General features: G+C 42.9%; 1 protein-coding gene across 2 annotated transcripts in view; it reads right to left on the reverse strand.

Annotated features, from left to right (window-relative positions):
- The window catches only part of LOC142564627 (venom metalloproteinase BumaMPs1-like), a 37153-nt gene extending 23478 nt beyond the window's left edge, over nt 1–13675 (reverse strand). The window contains exons 1-8 of one of the 2 annotated variants that reach the window (XM_075675696.1): nt 13535–13675; nt 11953–12122; nt 9777–9869; nt 9542–9656; nt 8860–8919; nt 3763–3896; nt 2690–2761; nt 485–606 (exon numbers count right to left, since the gene is read on the reverse strand). In XM_075675696.1, the coding sequence (XP_075531811.1) occupies nt 485–606; nt 2690–2761; nt 3763–3896; nt 8860–8919; nt 9542–9656; nt 9777–9869; nt 11953–12122; nt 13535–13583 (815 nt within the window). In that variant the 5' untranslated portion in view covers nt 13584–13675. The remainder of the gene's footprint in view (nt 1–484; nt 607–2689; nt 2762–3762; nt 3897–8859; nt 8920–9541; nt 9657–9776; nt 9870–11952; nt 12123–13534) is intronic. The other variant, XM_075675697.1, reaches the window with a different exon arrangement.
- Between the last annotated feature and the right edge of the window lie 6151 nt (nt 13676–19826).

A 19826-nucleotide genomic window follows, 5' to 3' on the forward strand; every position in this document is an offset into this window, starting at 1 on the left:
AGCAATAATATATCCGCAAGACAGCAGCCACGCATACTAATTTTTGTGTTCGCGACCGCTTTTTTTGTCGACCGTTTTTGAAACGTTTGTTTATGTCCGTGGGCGTTTTATTTTTGGACTGTCCTTCAAACTGTCACATGCAATATGAACTTTTTGAAGGATGTTCAGTTCTGCTAGTAGATTTTGTGAACTCTCTGTTTTCGCGTTTATTGTCCCATCGCTGCCGCGAATTGCTGACCTTTGTTGATTTTATATGTTTTGTTGTCTGTCAAACTTTTCTTTCTGCATGGTCAGGAAATGCCGGCCGTGTACGCAAAGTCTCGCCCGAAAAACTTCCCCGCATACGTCAAAGCTCAACGGCAAGCACAATGGTAAAACCTTAGCGTGCGCATGAAAGTCACGCGAACACTTGAATATCATGGCGGACAAGGTTTCCAAACGAAGCCATTTTACTCGCACCGCACTATCTGACCAGCGCACTTACTCGGTGAACACGTAGACAGCGTCAGAATTTCCTGGCAAGCTTTTATTTACGTGTTCTATAAATTTGCCCAAAGTGAGGCGGCCGTTCAAATAGCGGCCTGCTCTTACTTCGTTTCGGATATCCTGAAAAAAAGAAAGATATCAATGTGGCATTGCAATAGAACTACAGGGCTACCGCGCAGTTTGTTCCTTATTTACGTCGTTCAGTGGGCGCGATGTCGTCTACGGTGCTTCTCTTCTACTATCTCATACTCGTGTCACACAGGCACTGTAGTGATCAAATGTTCTATCGCGATCAACGATAATCGCTGTTACACAGTCCAAAGATGCCGATCAAGCTGGATGATCTATACCACACCAGATGACGCTCAGTGGGTCCGATTTACTTGCAAAATACACCTAATAAGCATCAAACATCGCAGTGCAGACGTCAACGTACGATCGGGATCGAGAAGCTCGATCACCACACAGGAATCGTGACTGACTGGATGTGGAGCAAGAAAAATCCCCACCTAAAGTGTCTGTTCATTGGCACCTGATCAGGATCGAGCTCAATCCAGATCGGGTTGTAGCAATCGAAAGTTCCCGTGTGCCACCGACCTTGAAAGCAGTAAGTATATGATAAACGTCCGGCAAACACTTCCAAACTGGCAAAGTTTGAACTGCAAAACACTCCAAAATATTCGACTCAAATTTTAAGAGAAACTGATTTTTGGGAGCTTAACAAGGGCTGTAAACCGTCCGGTTGTTATTAAATTCTACTATTGGAGGGCTTCGGTTCTATATGGCTTTTAATTTGCGCAACAATGCAGAGCACATGTGTTACGCACCCGAAACTATCAGCTAGGTTTCAAGGAGTTACAGGTTTACAGAACGCGAAACCGAGCTTCTTTTTATTGTAAACAACCATCCTTCTAAGAAAAAGGTATTGTTCATATCTTACAAGGACGTCATTGCCTACAGCATTAGTAAGGAGGCGTCCTTAAAGAGGTTTCATGCATGTTTGAGACATAGTTGCCGCGCTCTCTTCATGCTTACCTTTTCAACAGCAAGCAATATTATAGATGCCCCTATATATTCGTTTCATTACAGCCATTACAGATATAGATTGCAACTACCTGGTTCATATTTCTGGATTGAAACAAACTCCAAAATTACGCAGTTAGTTACAGAATTTCGTTTTATCTGAAGAAGTTCACCTCGGATCCAGGCCTTTAATTGTATATTCAGGCTGTGCCGCTGTGATGGATCCACTGCGGAAGTACAGTTTTGCTAAAATGACGTTGTATTGAATCGATAATTTTTTCTTGTTCTGTTAGCGTGGGCGTGGTATCTGCATTATATTATAAATGAAACCTAATGAAACCTAATTATAAATGAAACCCCCCCCCCCATAGAACATATATTGATGGAACCAAAACAAAATTTATCGGTCGAATTAAAAAACGAAAAAATTTGGGAGAATAAAAAACGAAAACAATGAACCCGAATTGTAACACAATGATTTTTCGACCAGTCCTCCCGCTTATCTGAGCAAACGGAGTGACAGCGCTCGATGTGGGATGAGGTGTGTTTCGATCACGAGGTCTAGTCGATTTTTTCAACTCTCTAGCTTTGGTCCTCAGGATCTAGAATGAACATCTTAGGTGTCTCATGCTGATCCACAAGAGAAAGAGAGATAAGCTATATACTATGATGCATATGTCTTGGCAGGTGTAAATATTACCGCTGACATGCTACTGTGCATTCTATAGATTCTAGAGTAAAAGAATAACTAAGATAAAAATCAAAGGCTCAAGTAGCCATTATAAAGTTTTATATATGTGACGATGGCTACAATTATAATTTTTTATACCACGAACAGAACCTTCTTTAAAGCTTTCCGAGAAGGCCAATTTCTCAAAAGTGTCCAAACGTTTGGGTTAGGTTGGCGTGAGATGCTGCCTGAATCTTGCGGTATAAGATGTATGGATCATTCCATGTTCTAATACATAATTAGTATTTGACGCTTTGAGGGGACGTAGTGTAGGAAGGCCCTTTTGCTTACCACAGCTCTCTTTTTAAGGGGTGTCCTGAAGTCTGTTTGCTTCTATAATGTATTTGTGGGCCATATTAGATAATTATGCCATTGATGATAAAATACTAATACAGTTCTAGCGCTGCATTATATTGTGGTACCCACAGGTTTAGAAAGGTTCCTACTTACTTTGTTTCGTGAAATTCCCACAATTTTGGTTTTGATTTTTGGTTTGGTCATTCCTTCGTACCATACGTTCACCTAGAAAATAGGTGCGATTATGAGTATCATAAATGGCATGAAAATAAACTCGCGGTTTTCCTCTGGCAGCTTGATCCGAAGTGTTTAAAACGACGGTTTATAAATTAGTATTGAAAGGGCAATATTAGATAGCTTTCCTTATTTCTAACTGCCGAAAAGCAGGCAATACTGAGGTCACAAATATTCCAGGAAATGACCAGTCGATAATTTTCATAGGGGGCCTTGATTCGTTGTGAGTACATCTTTTTTTCTTGAGACAGAAACACCACCCAGCATTTAAATCTTTCGATTATGCATTCAGATCATCTTTCGCGACCTCCGTTATACGCTAGCTGTTTTTAGGTCTGTTCTGGCTTATCAAACTTCTTCTCACGGTAACAGTGGCTTTATTGGTAATATAGAAATCTAAGCGAGTTATACAGCAAAATTTTTTCTCTTTTGAGTGCATATTTCATGCAAAAGTGGTAATGCACTCACATGGCTATAATTTACACATAGACGGCCTGTTATTTCACAAGTACGGCGTGTTTGCCCGGGTAATATTTTCCCCAGTATTTTTCGCAAAGCCCCATGATATGATGAATTGTGACGAGTTATTATTAGGCCACTATGGTGCCTGCAGAATGGGTTAAGAGTGCCTGAAAAACAGTTCCCAGTAGGGCTTACTAGACAAAGTGTACTGGTTGCTAAATATTCTTAGGACCTTGTGGCAAGAAGGAATTATTGCAATGTTTAAGACGGAGCAAACGAGAAGTACCGAAACAAAAATCAACGTCCTGGCGCGACATACGCCCTAATCCTAAAATTGTCATCTGATAAAGACCGACCACATCGGAATTGAGACATGTACGATGGTAGTTTTGGATACGGTACCCATTTCTGCATCCGATGGGTAATTCCGTGAGCATAACTTCATAGAGGGTGAACTGCATAGGCATGTTGCATGGAAGAGCAATATGCGCAATATGATGCACGTAAATAACACCAAATATCGAGCTTACTGCGTTCATCAGTACAGCCATGTAGGCGATGAGATTTTTATCTTCCTTGAAGTGTTTCTGGTGGTGGCTGCCGGATATTAAATAGATTTCAGCGACGTACTCCTCTGGAAGCTTCTTCCTGGGATTACGCCAATCTGCAGCGCAGTGCCAGAAATGAGAAATAGTATATTATTTTACAATTCTTTGTCTCATGAGTGGTCATTGGCCTTGTGCGAATGCGTCCCTATTTGTACTTATTCGCTTGTCTGGCCCATAAACACGCGAGATTGAGGAACCGATGGGGTCGTCGTCAATGTCTCTATCTCTATACTTCTGTACTTAGGCGACGAATAAGTATTTTCAGCATGATGCAGTTAGGCAAGGAGAGAAATAATCTGTACATAAAGAGGGAAGAAGGTTAACCAGTTGTACTTGCGGTTGGCTACCCTGCACAGGAGGTAATGAGCAAGGGCTGAGACTGAGACGAGAATGAGAGTAAACCAGCACTTATGAAGGCCAATTGCTACAACATTAGTGGCTACGTAAAACACATAGTTTCAGTTAATGTAGAATACAGCAGCCGCCGCGCAGAATTTCGCATTTCAAATACGAGTCGATGCATCACAGACGGCTAGCGGAAAGTTGCAGTTTGGATACCAAAACTTAAAAAGAAAACGCGGCATTACCACTCGCCGCGAGTGACGCACAAGCCAGAACGCTGACAGCCATTGTGATTCTTTGACGTAACCTCCGAGATTGTGCGGCGCGAGATTGTTTAGTTGAAAATCTCGGAGGCGACCTGCTGTGATTCTCGTCAAATCCGCTAGCTAGAAGGCCCCGCCATCATCTGCTTAGGTGAGAAGGCTGTTAAAAATTTTGTCCATTACCAGCCCTGCAGCTTTGCCAAGATTGCTTCAATGGTATGTACTACACTAACTTCTAGAAAATTTAGTGAAAGCAAAAGCTTGTTGCAGATGTACTGCAGCAACAATCAACTAGCAAATGCAGTATCCAGTCTGCGAGTGGGTTCGCGTGCAATATGCTTGTTGCGGTGTTAATTTTTGAAAGCGTTATTAAAGACGCACACAGGGGGTATCCAGGGGTCTGTATGAACGTCATTTCTATGATTAAGATACTGGCGGCCGACCGTATACGTCGGTATCAAGATCATAGGACAGAGAGGATCGTGGTCAGACTCCATGAATTTTTTAAAAAGAATGGATTTATCTATATGAGCCTAAATGCGCGCGCAGCGAGCATTTGGGCCACTATATTCTTAATGTCCCACCTACGTTCCACTAAGAGAGTACATAATTTTTTCAAATACGTTTATGTGAAACGAGATTAAGATTTTTCATTAACTGAGTGAAAATGATAAATAATGATGTTAACACCAGCAAGCATCTCGACCGAAGTCTTAGGTCAACACACAAGGCTATTTGCGCCACTATAATTTCACATAGCAAGTGAATAAATTTCGCAAATATGTTTCTCTTCCTTAGTGGATGCTAAGTAAAACAACATTAAATGTGTACAGGTGAATGTAGTAATTAAGGCGGTATGAACAAGAAACAAGCGCCCAATAGAGAAACTGTCCTCAAAGTTAGATGTTTGTGGCTATACGCCTAACATATTACCTCAGATTACATGGGGGACATATGAAATAACTTATTAAAACACATGCACACCATACACGCGTACGCACGCACATAGGGCAGCAAAATAATTAGGCTTTCTAATAAAAGTCCACGTCCAGGAGGGCGCCTTGTTTATGTGTAAATCATTATGCCGGCCCTTGCAAAGGTCCAAGTACAAAGGTCAACGGTGCTACCGCTGTCTTGAAGCCGCATAGGTCTTGCGTGCGTTCATAAAACATGATGAAATGTGTGATTTGGTAAGGTGACAGAATAATCGCTCTTTTGTTCTTTCACAATGTTCTGCTTCTCCAAATCAAGGAACAACAAACAATGCTTCATGGGACTCAAATTCAATGTCAAACTTTATAAGCCAACAGTACGTAAAAGTGCAGTTATCAGGGCCACAGACAAAAAGCAAAAAGAAAATTAAAAAACTTGACGAGCTCTGTACCTGCTAAATGTACTCTAAACGAATGGACAGTTTGCAGTATAGCATTCAAACTTTTGCGCGACCTTGTGTTGGTTCAACGGTTAACCTTTCGGACATTTGCGCGAATGGTCGAGTGAGCCCATTTTTCTACGCGTTTTTGGACGCAACGCCTAGTGCTTGCGCAATTCGAATCAACCTCAGTCAACTGGATCCATCTCGTCGTGAATACGACAGGAACGAGAGGGCTTAGTAATGCCGTTTCAATTGAATCACTTCTAGAAGACAGCCTAGGGAGGCAGCGGATATGACGAGCAAAGAGATGATAAATATGTGCCGTTTCTTTCCTTTATCACAGCTATAGTGACACAGCCCACTCGTGACCGGAGTGTGCGAGATCTTTTCTTGACCAGCTTGCCCTGAGCAGAACAATCCACGCATGTGTTACCGGGCATAGCTGATGACAGTGTCGTCCTGTGTGAGATGAATCTCAGATACGCAAAGAGACTAAGTAGCGGATGCCGGTGTATTTGCAGCTGTAGAATAGCGCCTGTAAACGACATATTATTTGCACTGGACGCATACTCTGACCCATTTCTAACGCTTTCCGAATCGGAAGGCGTCAACGAACACTGGTTCATATTGACTAACAAAATGCTTGTGTTGCATGAGCCGTTTGTACGGTCGTGGTGGCTGGCATCAAGACATAGTAAAAGCAAGCCGTGACTCTCCAAGGAAGTACGCAGAATTGTTCGGAGAAGAAAGCATGCTTATGAAGCTTATAAAAAAATCCGCCATCTTTCAAGGAAGAACTAAAAAGAACAACAGATGAATTGAAGACTACTACGAAACAATCAAAATACTCATAGTCTGACACTTTAATTTCGCGAATGAAGGAGTGGTCTAAACAACTCGGGAATTTTATTAAAACTAGCCGCAAAAAAGAAATTTCAGTACCCTCGCTTGACCATGATGGTACAGTTGTTCACGATAGCGTGGCTAAAACCAAATTGCTATAATTCGTCCTTTGGGTCAGCGTTTGGGAGGCGCTCTGATGACGGTGAAATGTTTCTGAACTATGGCACAAATGTACTGAACGCATGGATGATGATGTCATTAACTCAAGGGGAGATTACTTGTCACTCCTGCGCCTTGATAAACCTAAGGCGGCTGGGCCGGATGATTTGCCTCCTGGTTTTGTCTCTTTAACCGCTTCTCCTGTGTCCCGATACCTACATGGTATTTTTACTAAATCTTTAGAACTAAGCATCATGCCTGATGACTGGAAAATAGCCCATGTTGTACCCGTACACAAATCAGGACCACGTAGTACTGTACCGAATTACCGGTCTATTTCTTTAACGAGCAATTGCATTTGCAAAATTTTTGAACACATCCTTTTTACTAGTATTATGAACCTCCTCGACGCGTACGTATTGCTAAGCCCTAATCAACATGGTTTTAGACGTGGCTATTCATCCATCACTCAACTCACTGAATTAACACATAATTTAGCAAGTGCATTAGACATGGGTTTCTCCATTGATGTCATTTTCTTGGATTTGCAGAAAGCTTTTGATGTTGCACCTCATCACCTATTGCTTGAAAAGCTTTCATGGTATAATAGTAATCCACAGTAATTTGCTGGATCAAAGAATAGTGAAGCACTAGACGTCAGTGCGTAATTATTAACAACAAAAGATCTCATGAGGTTTATGTCACATCAGGAGTGTCACAGTGGGCCGTTTTGGGTCCACTGCTGTTTCTGATTTATATGATTGATATAGATGCTGGCCTATCTTCCCAAGTGTGCCTGTTGGCAGATGTTTGTGTTATTTACCGCGTTATTACTAATCAACAGGATTATACTGTTTTACAACATGAACTGAACACCGTAGTTGAGTGGTGCAGCGCTTGAGGCATGCACACATAACAATTTGCAAAAAAAAAAAAAACAGTACATGTCGTTTAGAAAAAAAAAAGCGATTCGCCCACAGTTACAAGTACTTGCTAGACACTGGGGTTCTAATTCCCGTGAGAGAATTCCGATACCTTGGCGTCATATTTACCCCCAACTTATCATGGCACCACCACATTGAAAAAAGTACACCCAAAGCATGCCGGACATTAGGCTTCCTGCGTGGACATGCCAAGTGGTTTCTTTCAGAAATTAAACAGATATTGTTCCCATCATATATTAATTACGCGCTTGATTAAGCCTGTACCGTGTGGGATCTCTGGCTCAAAAATGGCTTTCAGCGAATAGAAAGAGTGCAAAATTTAGGAGTTTGGTATGTTTTTGGAAATTACCCAAGACAATTCAGTGTAACGCGTGCAAAGGAGAACCTAGGCTGGATTTCATTAGGTAAACGAAGGAAAATGCTAAGACTGAAATTTATGCATAATATTTTTCATTATCAAACAGGTCTACGGCGTGAAACGTACTTACTTCGAGATTATGTTTCTCAATGAAGAGACCATGTCAACAAAATTCAAGAAATAAGGTGCAAGACTGTAAGATTTAATGTCATTTTTCCCCGGACAATTTTAGATTGGAACCAACTACCATGAGAAGTTGCCACCGCCACCGGAAATGCAATTTTCTTTCGTTGCTCCAACAGTGCATCTACGTGGGCAACGTAATTAATACGAAAGTTAATTTCATCGAATTCAAATAATGTATTCTCGTGATTACTAGGCCCTGTGATGTATGTTTATGTTTTAGCAAAAATTGCTCCTTTCTATTTTTCTGGATCATTCTTGCAGTGATTGTTTTCCTGTGTGCATGTGTTATCACGTTTTTTTAGGCACATGATAATTCACCTGTATTTTTTTTCTTTGTTTCCCCTTTTGTTGTACTGTATCAATCTCTGCCCCCACTGTGACGCCATTTTGGAGCTGTAGGTAAAGTGATAAATAAATGAAAGCGCTAGCCATAGGCTTTCGTGATTATGCCTTCCCGGCTGACATTACGTTGAACGTTATAATGAGAAGCATGAAGCTTGAAGCACGGATGTGACGGTTGATGGCCACAAAAAGAAAAAAAAAACTTACATCTTCTATAGCCCCTCTTGACCACAGGAATATCGATATTAAGGTCACGAAAAGCGAGATCTAGAATGAAAGAGGCAATGAAAAAAAATATAAAATTCAGGAAGACGGACTCCTACTTTTCGGTGGGTACGATTTTTCTCTCAACAATCCGTTTCTTGTGAGGCGATAGGGACTAGCCGGGTGCGCGTTTTATCGCGCTTTGCTGGACCAAATAAAAGTTTATTCACTCACTCACTCACTCACTAGGGTCCCACTTCACGTAGGGCATTACATGGTTGCACAAATGATAATGAGGACGCGATGTTCAGAGATACGACTATCAACTAGCCTATAAGTGGTTTTACTGACATGAAAAACTAGGCACGTTCTGATATCCTCAGTAACTATCCTGCGGACATTGTGGTTCCTACTAATCCCGCGCTCTTCGAAGCAGTCAACGTATCTCTATTTTATCATCATCATCATTATAATTCCACCTCGTGTAGGACTGCCGCATTAGGGAATCTTTGAGGTATAGAAAAATAAATAAATAAATAAATAAATAAATAAGTAAATAAATAAATAAATAAATTTAAGCTGTGAACCGGAAGACGACTACAACGCAACCACTGCGTAAAAGTAAACGATTACAGGCAATAACGCTTCCAGGAACGTCTCTCAAGAAACGGAAGCAACTGCTAACCATTCCTATGATCCGTTTCTTCAACTCGGTAGACCGTGTGAGGTATTGGAGCGTCTTCAGAACGTTCGATCGACAACAGTGGCGCTATTCTCCAGCTTGGGTTAATTATTCCCTCCTGAAACAGAAGAAGTTCTAGAAATAAAATGCACGCTGAAATTATTAGCGCGTTAGGGCCGTGAGGCGTTGCCCATCCAAAATGAGCTTAGTTTCGTTTCTTGTACTTAACATATCTTACCACTTTTAATGCCTGGTCATCTTGGTAAAGCATAATCGATGATTGCTGCGCGCTGTCATGGTACAGGTTCTCTTCTAAACTGGTTCCGTTCCACTGAAAAAAAGAATAGTCCATTCTCCTAAATATTGAAAGAAATTGGTACACGGCGCGAGTTGAAGAGACCGGTTTCCGCCAGTAGCATGCATTGTGTGCGAGTTTCAGAAGAGCTGGTATCTTCTCCTCACTAATCGTCGGTCGTTGGCACTATTTTACATGCAGAATTGCTTTTAGTTTTTCATTGTCGCAAGGTCTAGTATGTGCTTTCTAGGCCCGGCCATCGTTGTTTCATATGTTACACAGCGATCGTCTGACCTAGACCATCGCTGGTCCTTACTCATCTGCCAGTGCAGGGTAGCCAACGGAACAGTTATTCGGGTTAACCACTCTTCCTTTTATTTTTTATTATCTCTCTCTTGGATATATAGTGCTCGCGCAGTTCTTGTGTAGTTTTACACTGCATACAACAAAAACTGTCCAAGAAATAAATCATGAGCCATTACACGCTGTGAAGGTGGATGACTAGCGAAGCTGTGTAGCATACGACAAAGTGGTAACACAGAATTTTGAACAAAGGTACGAACACATTTATTTGACAGTTTTAGAATAGCGTTTCTCGCCTCACGTACGTCAAACGTAAGCACTATTGCGGGAGGTTACGGTGCGCGTCTCTTCCAGACTTTGAATTTACAAGAACGCAAACATAAGGAAGACGTTATGAAACAAGGCGCCTTCTGCTGCTTCGTTCTAAATGTATCGAAGCCAAGACAATCCATTAGCAGTCATCCTGTTGTTGCTATGTGGATGCGTCTAGTTGAGTCTATGGGCACCGGCATCGCCGAATGGTCTCGTAAATTGTACGCGCTATGCGGTCATAATTAACGTTTCAGGTGGTCTTAGAGAAAGCGAAACCTCGTTTCAATAGTTGCTGGTGATCAGTGAGAGTGAGGGCGTAGCCATAGCGAGAATTTACGCTGAAGCGGGAGCCGTGGGTGCCTCCATGTTCGACAATGCTATTCAACAAGAAAATTAAGTTATGGGGTTTTACGTGCCAAAACCACTCTCTGATTATGAGGTACGCCGTAATGGAGGGCTTCAGGAAGTTCGTGAACCTGGGGTTATTTGACGTGCACCTAAATCTAAGCACACAGGTATTTTCGCATTTCGCCCCCATCGAAATGCTGCCGTCATGGCCGGGATTCGATTCCGCGACCTAGTGCTCAGCAGCCCAACACCTTAGCCACTGAGCAACCACGGCGGATGACATTGCTATTTTTTTGCGCCCGTAAACACTACGAACGTTGAACGCGCCAGATAACGCACGTTATCATAGCGCACGTATACCACAGAATCCGGATAACGTTCAGAGCATGCGCAGTGATGTCAACGCCATTTCTTTAGGTGCGTAATGCGTTTGCGTTTTGCTGCGAACGCTAGATTAAAACTTTCTATTGTCTTGATCGGTGGTCATCGTGACGAAAGGTACGCACACACATTTATTCTTGTGCATCTGAATTCATTCCTGTTACACATTCGTTATGTATATTCGTGTTCTAATTTCGCGAATTGCTAAGACAAAAAAATTTGACATCGAAATCACCGCACCGATGGGCGGTGGGCCAGCACCGTCAGCTCCTTCGCAGAGGGAGGATCACTATGTGAATGCAAGCATGATGAGCAAAAACGCAGCCTGCTGCGGAAGAAGACGACGACGACGGCGGCTAACGTGGTAGCAGTCGCGCAAGCCATTGATAATGATGATAGTACTTTGCTCACACAGATTTGTTGTCGGACACGAAAAATTTACGGAACCCTAACCATAAACAGCTTCGCTGTAAGAAAAAGTCTGTTAGGGATGATATTTAGACTGAGGCCAAGTTCAATGCACTATACGACCTCTCGTGCCTGTGTTCTACTTTTATAATCTTTTGTCTTCGTTTCGGCCTTTGTTTAATGAAATTGTTTCGATAGTATTTTGCTATTTCATCATGAATTTGCTTCGACAATGCTTTGTAATTTTGTTGCTCTTTTCCTTGCTTTTCTTGGATAACATTTTAGTACAGTCGGCCTTTTCAGGTGCCTAACTATTCATATTTCGCAGCTGATGTATAAGGAAAAGTAAGCAGTCAAATGCGCTCACCAGGGTGTACTCAGTGTCACCGTCGACGATTGTACCCACGAAGAGGTCATCTGCCAGTACCGAGCTCTTCTTCAAGTGCAAAGTCGTGTGTTTTATTCGCAGCACAAGCTCTCCACTTTCACTCCTTTCCTGTAATAGTTCTGGGTATACTAATTCTTCCTCGAGGAGAGCTAAAAAAATGATAGAAAGACGTTTACCGATTACTACGCGGTTCGTTCCGCTTGATTTTAGGTATTCGCCATTCAAAACCAAGAGAAACCACCGCAGCCGTTCATTGGCTATGGCGTCGCGCTGGAAAGGAAAGAGACGGGGCTTTGGTCCCGTCTGCTTCCTTTTACTTGTGCTGCCGTCTTTTTTTTTCGCCTGATGAAGCCATTTTAATCTTTCATGCTAATTACGAGGTCACCAGCTCGATTTTCGATTCTGGCAGCCGCATTTCGAGGGGGCGGAATGCAATAACACCGTGCTTTAAGTGCGTGGTGAGGAATACCAGACGGTCAAAACTGATTGGTCAATCCCACAGGGCAGTATTTGGAAGTTAAGCAATAGAATTTTTTAAACAGAAAATAGTGTGTGCCGTAGTTACAGACTATGTATTGGAAAGTTCGACTTTGAAATTTGAAAGCGCTCGCCATATTAGCTAAATATGCACGAAGTTACGGGTTCGATCCCACGGCAATAACATCGCGTTCCGATGGAGGCTCACTGTGAAAACGCCTTAGATGCGGAGCGCCATTGGGATGGTGGTAAATAATTCCAAGGACCCTTGCACGTCTCAAATAGCCCTTGCGTTTCATTGGCAAGTGAAATTCCACAGTAAATCATATTATAAATTTTATATTAGTCGCAATTTCCATAGTTGAACTGACAGCTACATTAGAGATGTCAGCTTCCAGCGACAGCAACCGAGATATACAACGACGGAAACTCGAAACGCCTTATATGCCCTTTGTGTTTTTTGTTTGTCGTTTCCTCAGAGCGCTAAGAACTACTGAAAAATGATTAACAACCAACTGACAGAACATCTCCACCGTGGATGGCTATATGGTATGCGCAAATCAACTTGCGGTATTGAATGCCCCGATCTCCAAGGGGGGGGGGGGGAGCGGGGGGGGGAGGAGAGACGACGACGAAATGGAGTGCTCCGGATTAAATTGTACCACCTAGCGTTCCTCAACTTGCACCCGAATTCCACTCCACGAGCGTGGTTACATGTCCCCCCGATCGAAAATTAGCAGCTTAAGGCCGGGGATCGAACTCGCAACCAAGCAGCAGAATGCCAAGGCCACTAATCGCACTATGGCGGGTACGCGCTCAAAGCAAGGAAAATGTTGATGTAATTAGAGAGCTTATCAATCATTTCTTTCTGCAACTAAACTCGGACATTCGTTTTTTTTATGTTGAACTGTCTGTATTTTATATTAATGTCAGCTCGAAGCCTGTGAATATTATGCGTTGACTCTAGCATGAACGGCCAATGTGGGTTCAACACGGACATTTAGGATTTTGGCAGCGAACTTGGTTCGATATTAGTGGTGAGATAACACATATCCGCACATAGTTCCCAGAAGTGTTGACTCACCTGCCAACGTTATGCCAAGAAAGCCGCAGGCGACAGCTACGAAAAGCATGCTGCGTCATTCTCAGTTAGGTAGCCAGATTATCACTGCTGTTGTTTTATGAAAGGCTACCTGCGCAGTTTTCTTTTTTTTTTACATATACGTTTGTGTATTGTATAGCGTGAAAACCTTCGTATGCGATTCATTTTTAGGTGTCCGCTGAACAAAGGCCACGTCTCGAAATATGCTTATTTTATGACCTCATAAACAGACTGAAGATGTTTGCGTTTTATAAAGCCGCAACCTTAATGTTAACCGTCGTTCCCTCTTGATTGTTGGAGTCGGCCAGTGTTTGCTGAAAGGGAAGATGGCTCGCGTTCGCTTGACGTTTTGCATGACATTTTAATCAAATCCGCGGTTTCTCTGCTTCAAAGCAAACGTAACATAAGTAAAGAAAAAAGAAACGTTTGCATAGGTCCTGGTGTTCTTAAGAAGCAACACTATCGTGGCCGCAGTATGTTACGCAGGTTGACACGCATAGCGAGTACATTAAGCAAGCCAGTACATTACACAGGTTGAAAGCAAATAAGATGTTCTCACGTTTAGGGGTTGTCCATAGTTCGAAGTTGATTAAAAAACTGGAGTAATGTTGAGCTTTAAACGGGCAAGACAAGCATTCATCACTGTATTTCTGCTATTTTGCAGCCGTGTATTAAACGTTGCGGTGACTTCGGCGTACATGCTCGTGCTCATTAGAGAGTTCTAATTAAACTAAACTTGTGGGGAATGTATATGACATTAGTGTGATGAATGATGATAGTTGTAGCTATCAAATTGTATATGTTAACCCGAAGAAATTGCAGATGTATGACCGAATCAGTAAAAAAAATATAGATATAACAATGATCCGAAATACCAGAAAATTGAGTACGTCACTTGCTGGAAAAATTTAACAACCGAGAAGCTTCTTGGGAGACAGGGGAAAAAAGCTAAATAAGCGGTTCCCTTCTGCAGCGCGGTCATTCCCATTTCCCGCACGAATGTCATTCTGAGTCGAAGTCCCCTCTTAACTAATGGCAGCAATCCATATGACAGCAGAAACTTTTTTTTTCTTAAGAGACGGCAAAGGAATATGCCTGATGGTGCTTTGGTTTATCACTGCTATAATTTTGGCCGAATGACTGATATCGCGCGAACACTTTAAAAGATGCGACCATATTGTCAAAGCATAAACACAGCGCATACTATCCTTTTGTTAGCCTCTAGCGGCAATACGGCGGTCTGAAGAAAGAGCATTCACCGTGTCATTTTTGACGGATAGCGAACCTCACATTCTCGCATGCAAAAAAAGGAAACGTTATATGACCTTTTCATAGTTATGAGACGCTCTTCAGGCGGCTCGTTTTCCCGCGGCCCCGTTTATCGCATTTACGCAACTTAAGTTCTCGTGTACAGGCCTTTATCTTATAGAGTTTAAGTAAGCCGCCTGCTACTGGTGGGTAGCATACAGAGTTTATTCCGTTGGTGCTCGGCTGGCTTTCCCCACTTTCACTTCCACTCTCTCTTTCGTACCCGTACCCCCTTTTCCTCGCGTAGGGTAGCCAACCAGGACTAGCTCCTGGTTAACCTTCCGGCTTTTCTGTTCATACTCCTTTTGCTTTCACTCTCCTATATAGTTGCTGTTGTCATAAAAGCCACATTTTCACGCAAACAACTCGACCACGAATTTAGCGCAAGGGGTACCGTCGGTCTCTTAGAAAACTAAGGAAATATAATATCTTACTATTAAAACGTGACGTGAAGCTGCAAAAAAAAAAAGCAGGAAAGGACGCATAAAAGTCTATACAGGCGTACTGCTTTACTCCTCGTTAATGTGAACTGCCGTTGCAAAATAAAGCTTAAGTGCTGAGATCTTTGTCACTACCGGCGACAACGGCATCGCCCGCTTTACGTCCACCAATGTTACTGAACGAGCGGCACTTCAAGGAATGCCAGCGACGCAATCGAACACGGAAAAGCCTTTCACGGATTGTGCGGTGACGCAGCGCGCGACTACGAGGACCTCTCGCTTGGCACGCCAACTGCAGCATATACTGCCGTAGGTAGTCGATCAACTTGCTCGAGTATGCGCTTGACACGGCGTAACCACATCGGTGGAGCTTTGACAGCGTTCTAAATAATGAGAATGAAGACGTTGCAAAATACACAGTGGCCTCTACCAGCTCGCCGCGCTTGTGCGACGCGGTATAGAGCACAGCAAGCAGGCGATCATAAGAGTACAAATATGCCATAAATTCAAGGTCATGAAGCGGGAAATAACGCGATGCGCGTTATAAGCCCAAAATTCTTCAAAAAACTACTCGCGTATATACAGCTCCAGCCTGCTTCAAATTTGACAAAATTCGTCACTCGACGGTTTTCCTGACAGATGGCCGTGTTTCCTCTACAGAACAAGAATAACGTTATCCTAATCGCAGCGCAAGTTTGTCTAAGAGGTTCGAACACGAAGACCAAAATATTTTTTCGGACAACTAACGAAAAGGCTCTCTCGACACCGCCACTATGCCTGACTAAAGAACATTCCATTCGCACAGACAAACAAACAAAGAAGGGCCCAAGTAAGCTAGCAAACAAAGGTTTTTTTAAAATCTTCCTTCAAACGTAATAAAATATTGGTCGCCTTGTAGTGTTGGCCAGCAGTGCGATCAGCAGAAGAACGACACAGATGTTAACCCATATCACACCAGACGCAAGACCCCTTTATTCACGCGAGCACTGATATATATATATATATATATATATATATATATATATATATATATATATATATATATATATATATATATATATATATATACGGCAACAGTGGTGCCATCTCTTTATGGGCTTTGTTAGGTACGCAACTAAGGGCCCCTAGTGTCGCCCTACGACACTACACTCATGTTCATTATTAATTAAATTCGTATTACGGATAATAACAACCTTAGAGAAAATCCGTAAAAGAGAGTACAGGCGCTAATACCAGCAATAAAACGTTTGATCGAGAGGAATAAGGGGGTCCGTTTTGGCTTTATTTTTTGTTAGTCCCAATCGTACGAAGTAACAGGCAGTGGTGCCAGACAACGCATTAGGGCTTATAGTTGTTATCGTTAATTAAAATGACATATTAAAGGGGGCGAGAAAGCTTGCCGTATGAGGGAATCAAACACATATTTCCCTCATTACACAAATAAAAGGCGCGGTCACACGCAACGGCGCATGCTCCAGGGAAATGCACGTGGTCATAGCTTTGTCAACAAGTATGTCGATTTCCTTGGCAGATAGAGGATACTGTTGGTGCCACTAACGCATTTCCCTTTCAGTTTTTTGTTATATAGCCGTCGATTGTTTCCGGCATCATTTGGTTAGTGCCTTTTCACCTGCTTCACCCGGACCGAATTCAGGCTGGCAACCGCATTGTGGTTCAGACCGGCAATCACAGTCTAAGCTAGTAAAAAAGTGGCAGATTCGCCCGAAGGGTGAAGCATTGACAGTAATAGCAAGGTTTAGCGATCCGCTTGGACTCTCTCTTTTGGGACCCCTACACTGGGATTCAGCTACATGGTTGGTCGCTCTACAGTGCAGGAATTTCTTATGTAGTCCAAAGAAATGCCCTGTTCAATGTCTATATTTTCGTTTTTTTTGTTGTTGTGTGCTTTTCAACTAATGATGATTGAACCTTCCTCGTATAAGTGCTTTCATATTTAAATATAATTTGACCTTTCAACAGCACTTACTCTAAAGCAATCTTGAAAGCTCTCTGTGGTTATAACTTGAAATAACCGATTACTTCAAGTTATAACCACAGATTACTTCAAACTTGAAGTAATGATTAGCTGTGATACTGTTGCGGACGTTGCTGAATCCGAAGCTCTTTGAAGTCAACGGTTATAGCGGCTGCGCGCTGCGATCTCAAAGCGCGTTCGTTGTTTGATCTCTAGTACTACGGCCGTTGGATAGAAAAACTATATTTGCTTTCTGGACAGAGGGTGCGTCGAAGGAAATTCGAAGGCCTCTTACGTGTGTGTTTGCAGCGTGTGCACGCTTGCATCCTACGGTTCCCACAGCGCGTCAGATGCTCAAAGCTCGCTTCGTCGCGGGTCGGCACCTGTCTTATGGCCGGCCGCGCTGCCGCCCTGTCTAGTATGTGGAGAACTCTAAAATGCGCGTAGTGACCGTGTTTGCAAGTGAATTTCGCATTCTTCTGCTCCCCGAAACGTGCTCATTTTGGATCGCACCAACGGCTATGTCATCTAGTGCATGTTAAAACGACGATGGCATTTGTACGCCGGCGAAGAAATGTTTAATCGTTATGAACTGGGGCGGTCATGAAGCTAGTCTAACGCTGCAGTTTCTACGTAGCGAAAACAGCTACGATAGTGGGGCGGTGCCGGAGATAGGCGCTTCAGAGCGCCAGCTGTAGCAACAGCACGAGGAAGTGGCACGCGGCGCACGCGCCAAGAATTTCAGAGCTTACTGGCTTTCGAACGAGAGGAATATGCGTGGACACAGTAAACAAATGGAATGGCTGGAATTGGTCTATGTTTTCTAGAGCCACAACTTGCAACATATTTTTAGTGAGCAAACTTTGGTACATCCTCCAAGTCTTGCATTGCTCAAGGGTAAACATCCAAAAAATTCACCGGGTATTCGCAGTGTTCGTGTGGGCATCGTCTTGGGAGAGATCAAGTCGCACCAATTTGTTTCTTCGAGTTCGGAATGGAGGACTTGGATTGTCACATTTGTTTTTGAGTCAGGTAGTCAATCGCTTTTTTTTTCTTCAGGGACGCAAAAAACCCGTTCTTATACACTGTTTGCCAACTTCGCCTGGGCAAACACTTGCCCGATATGGTTGTCTCAGTGGGCAGTTTGCCAGGGGGTGTTAATGGTTTTCTACGAGAAGTTGTGGTTTATGCAGGTTTCTGTCAGCGCGTTTTTCTCTTCAATATTTGAGTGAAGTCAACCGGAAAAAAACTGTACAAGGACCTGTGTGATGTTCTTCCTGTGCCTTTATATCGGTCTCTCTACAGAGCAGGCCATGGGCACAATGTTCTAAAGCGCGTTAAGGCGATGCTAGTACCGTCAGGCGCTAAGACGTTCTTTTTTAAATTGCACACTGGAACGCTGACTGTCAAACCGTGGCTGGCTGAAAGAGGGTTCTGTGTTCCTTGGGGCACTCATTGTACAATTTGCAGGCGGGAGGAGACAATTGAACATGTTTTTCTGTATTGTTGGGATGCTGTTTTCCTCTGGGATGTGCTCCAGCGCACAATCAAAAAAGATTTCCCCCTAGATGCGTATGGGATTCGCTACTTGCCAATAAAAAGTGATGATGGTACCCCATTTGATATGACCATGCTTATGGCCCTGCATAGTATTTGGAAATGTAGAATGGCGGTAAGGCGCACGGATCTCGATGCAAGAGCGGCTCGCCAGTATTTTAAAGAAAGCATACGGAACTTTGTAGAGGAACAAAAGGTGCTGGAGTGCATCCCAGAGTGGTTGCCACGTGTGGAATTATTATTGGCGATAAGGGAGTTTTAGCACAAGCGCGGCCGCACAAGTTCTGCGGTCGTTTTTAACATATTGTGAGTGTGCCTTTTGACTATTTGTGAATGTGTATTTTTTATCCGGGCCAATGACCGGCAATAAAGAAAAAAAAAGAAAAAAAAGCGCTCGTGGCCTAATGGTTAGAGCAGCGGGCTCGACAGCCGACGTTTGGGGCCACCCCATCGGTCACACGTTGTTTTCTTTTTATGAAAGCGAAGCGGAAGAAGAATCTACCTGCCGCAAAGTGACAAAAATGAGGCTGAAACGCTTCGCAATAAATATTTGGAATGCCTTCATATGCGAGTCCCAATTATTCTATTCTGGACTCAACTGCTACACAACAAAAACGACTACAAAAATCAACATAAATTATCCAATAAATTATTTATTGAGAACACTCAACGGTAACATTGTTGTGCAAGTGTTGAGCGAACTCAATTACTTTTGAGATTTTGTTGAAGTCAGTTGTTTCAACATTTGCCCAACAATATATCAATGGTAAATCAACAGCCATTTTTGTAGTACACAAGCATGTGTACCTGAAACGTGTCGACACAGAAGGGAGGAAGAGGTCAAGAAAGTTGGCAACCAAGTACAGGGTAATTGAAAGTGTAGATAGACAACCTGTGGGAATCCTCGGGTCTCATGACCATCGCACGCGCGTCAAGCAGGTTGGCGAAAGGAAAAACCTTTCTTTCCCTGGCGGCGCAAGGCAATCGATGGGTG

This window comes from Dermacentor variabilis, chromosome 11 (genome assembly GCF_050947875.1).
Source record: "Dermacentor variabilis isolate Ectoservices chromosome 11, ASM5094787v1, whole genome shotgun sequence".
NCBI classification, from domain to species: Eukaryota; Metazoa; Arthropoda; class Arachnida; order Ixodida; family Ixodidae; genus Dermacentor; species Dermacentor variabilis.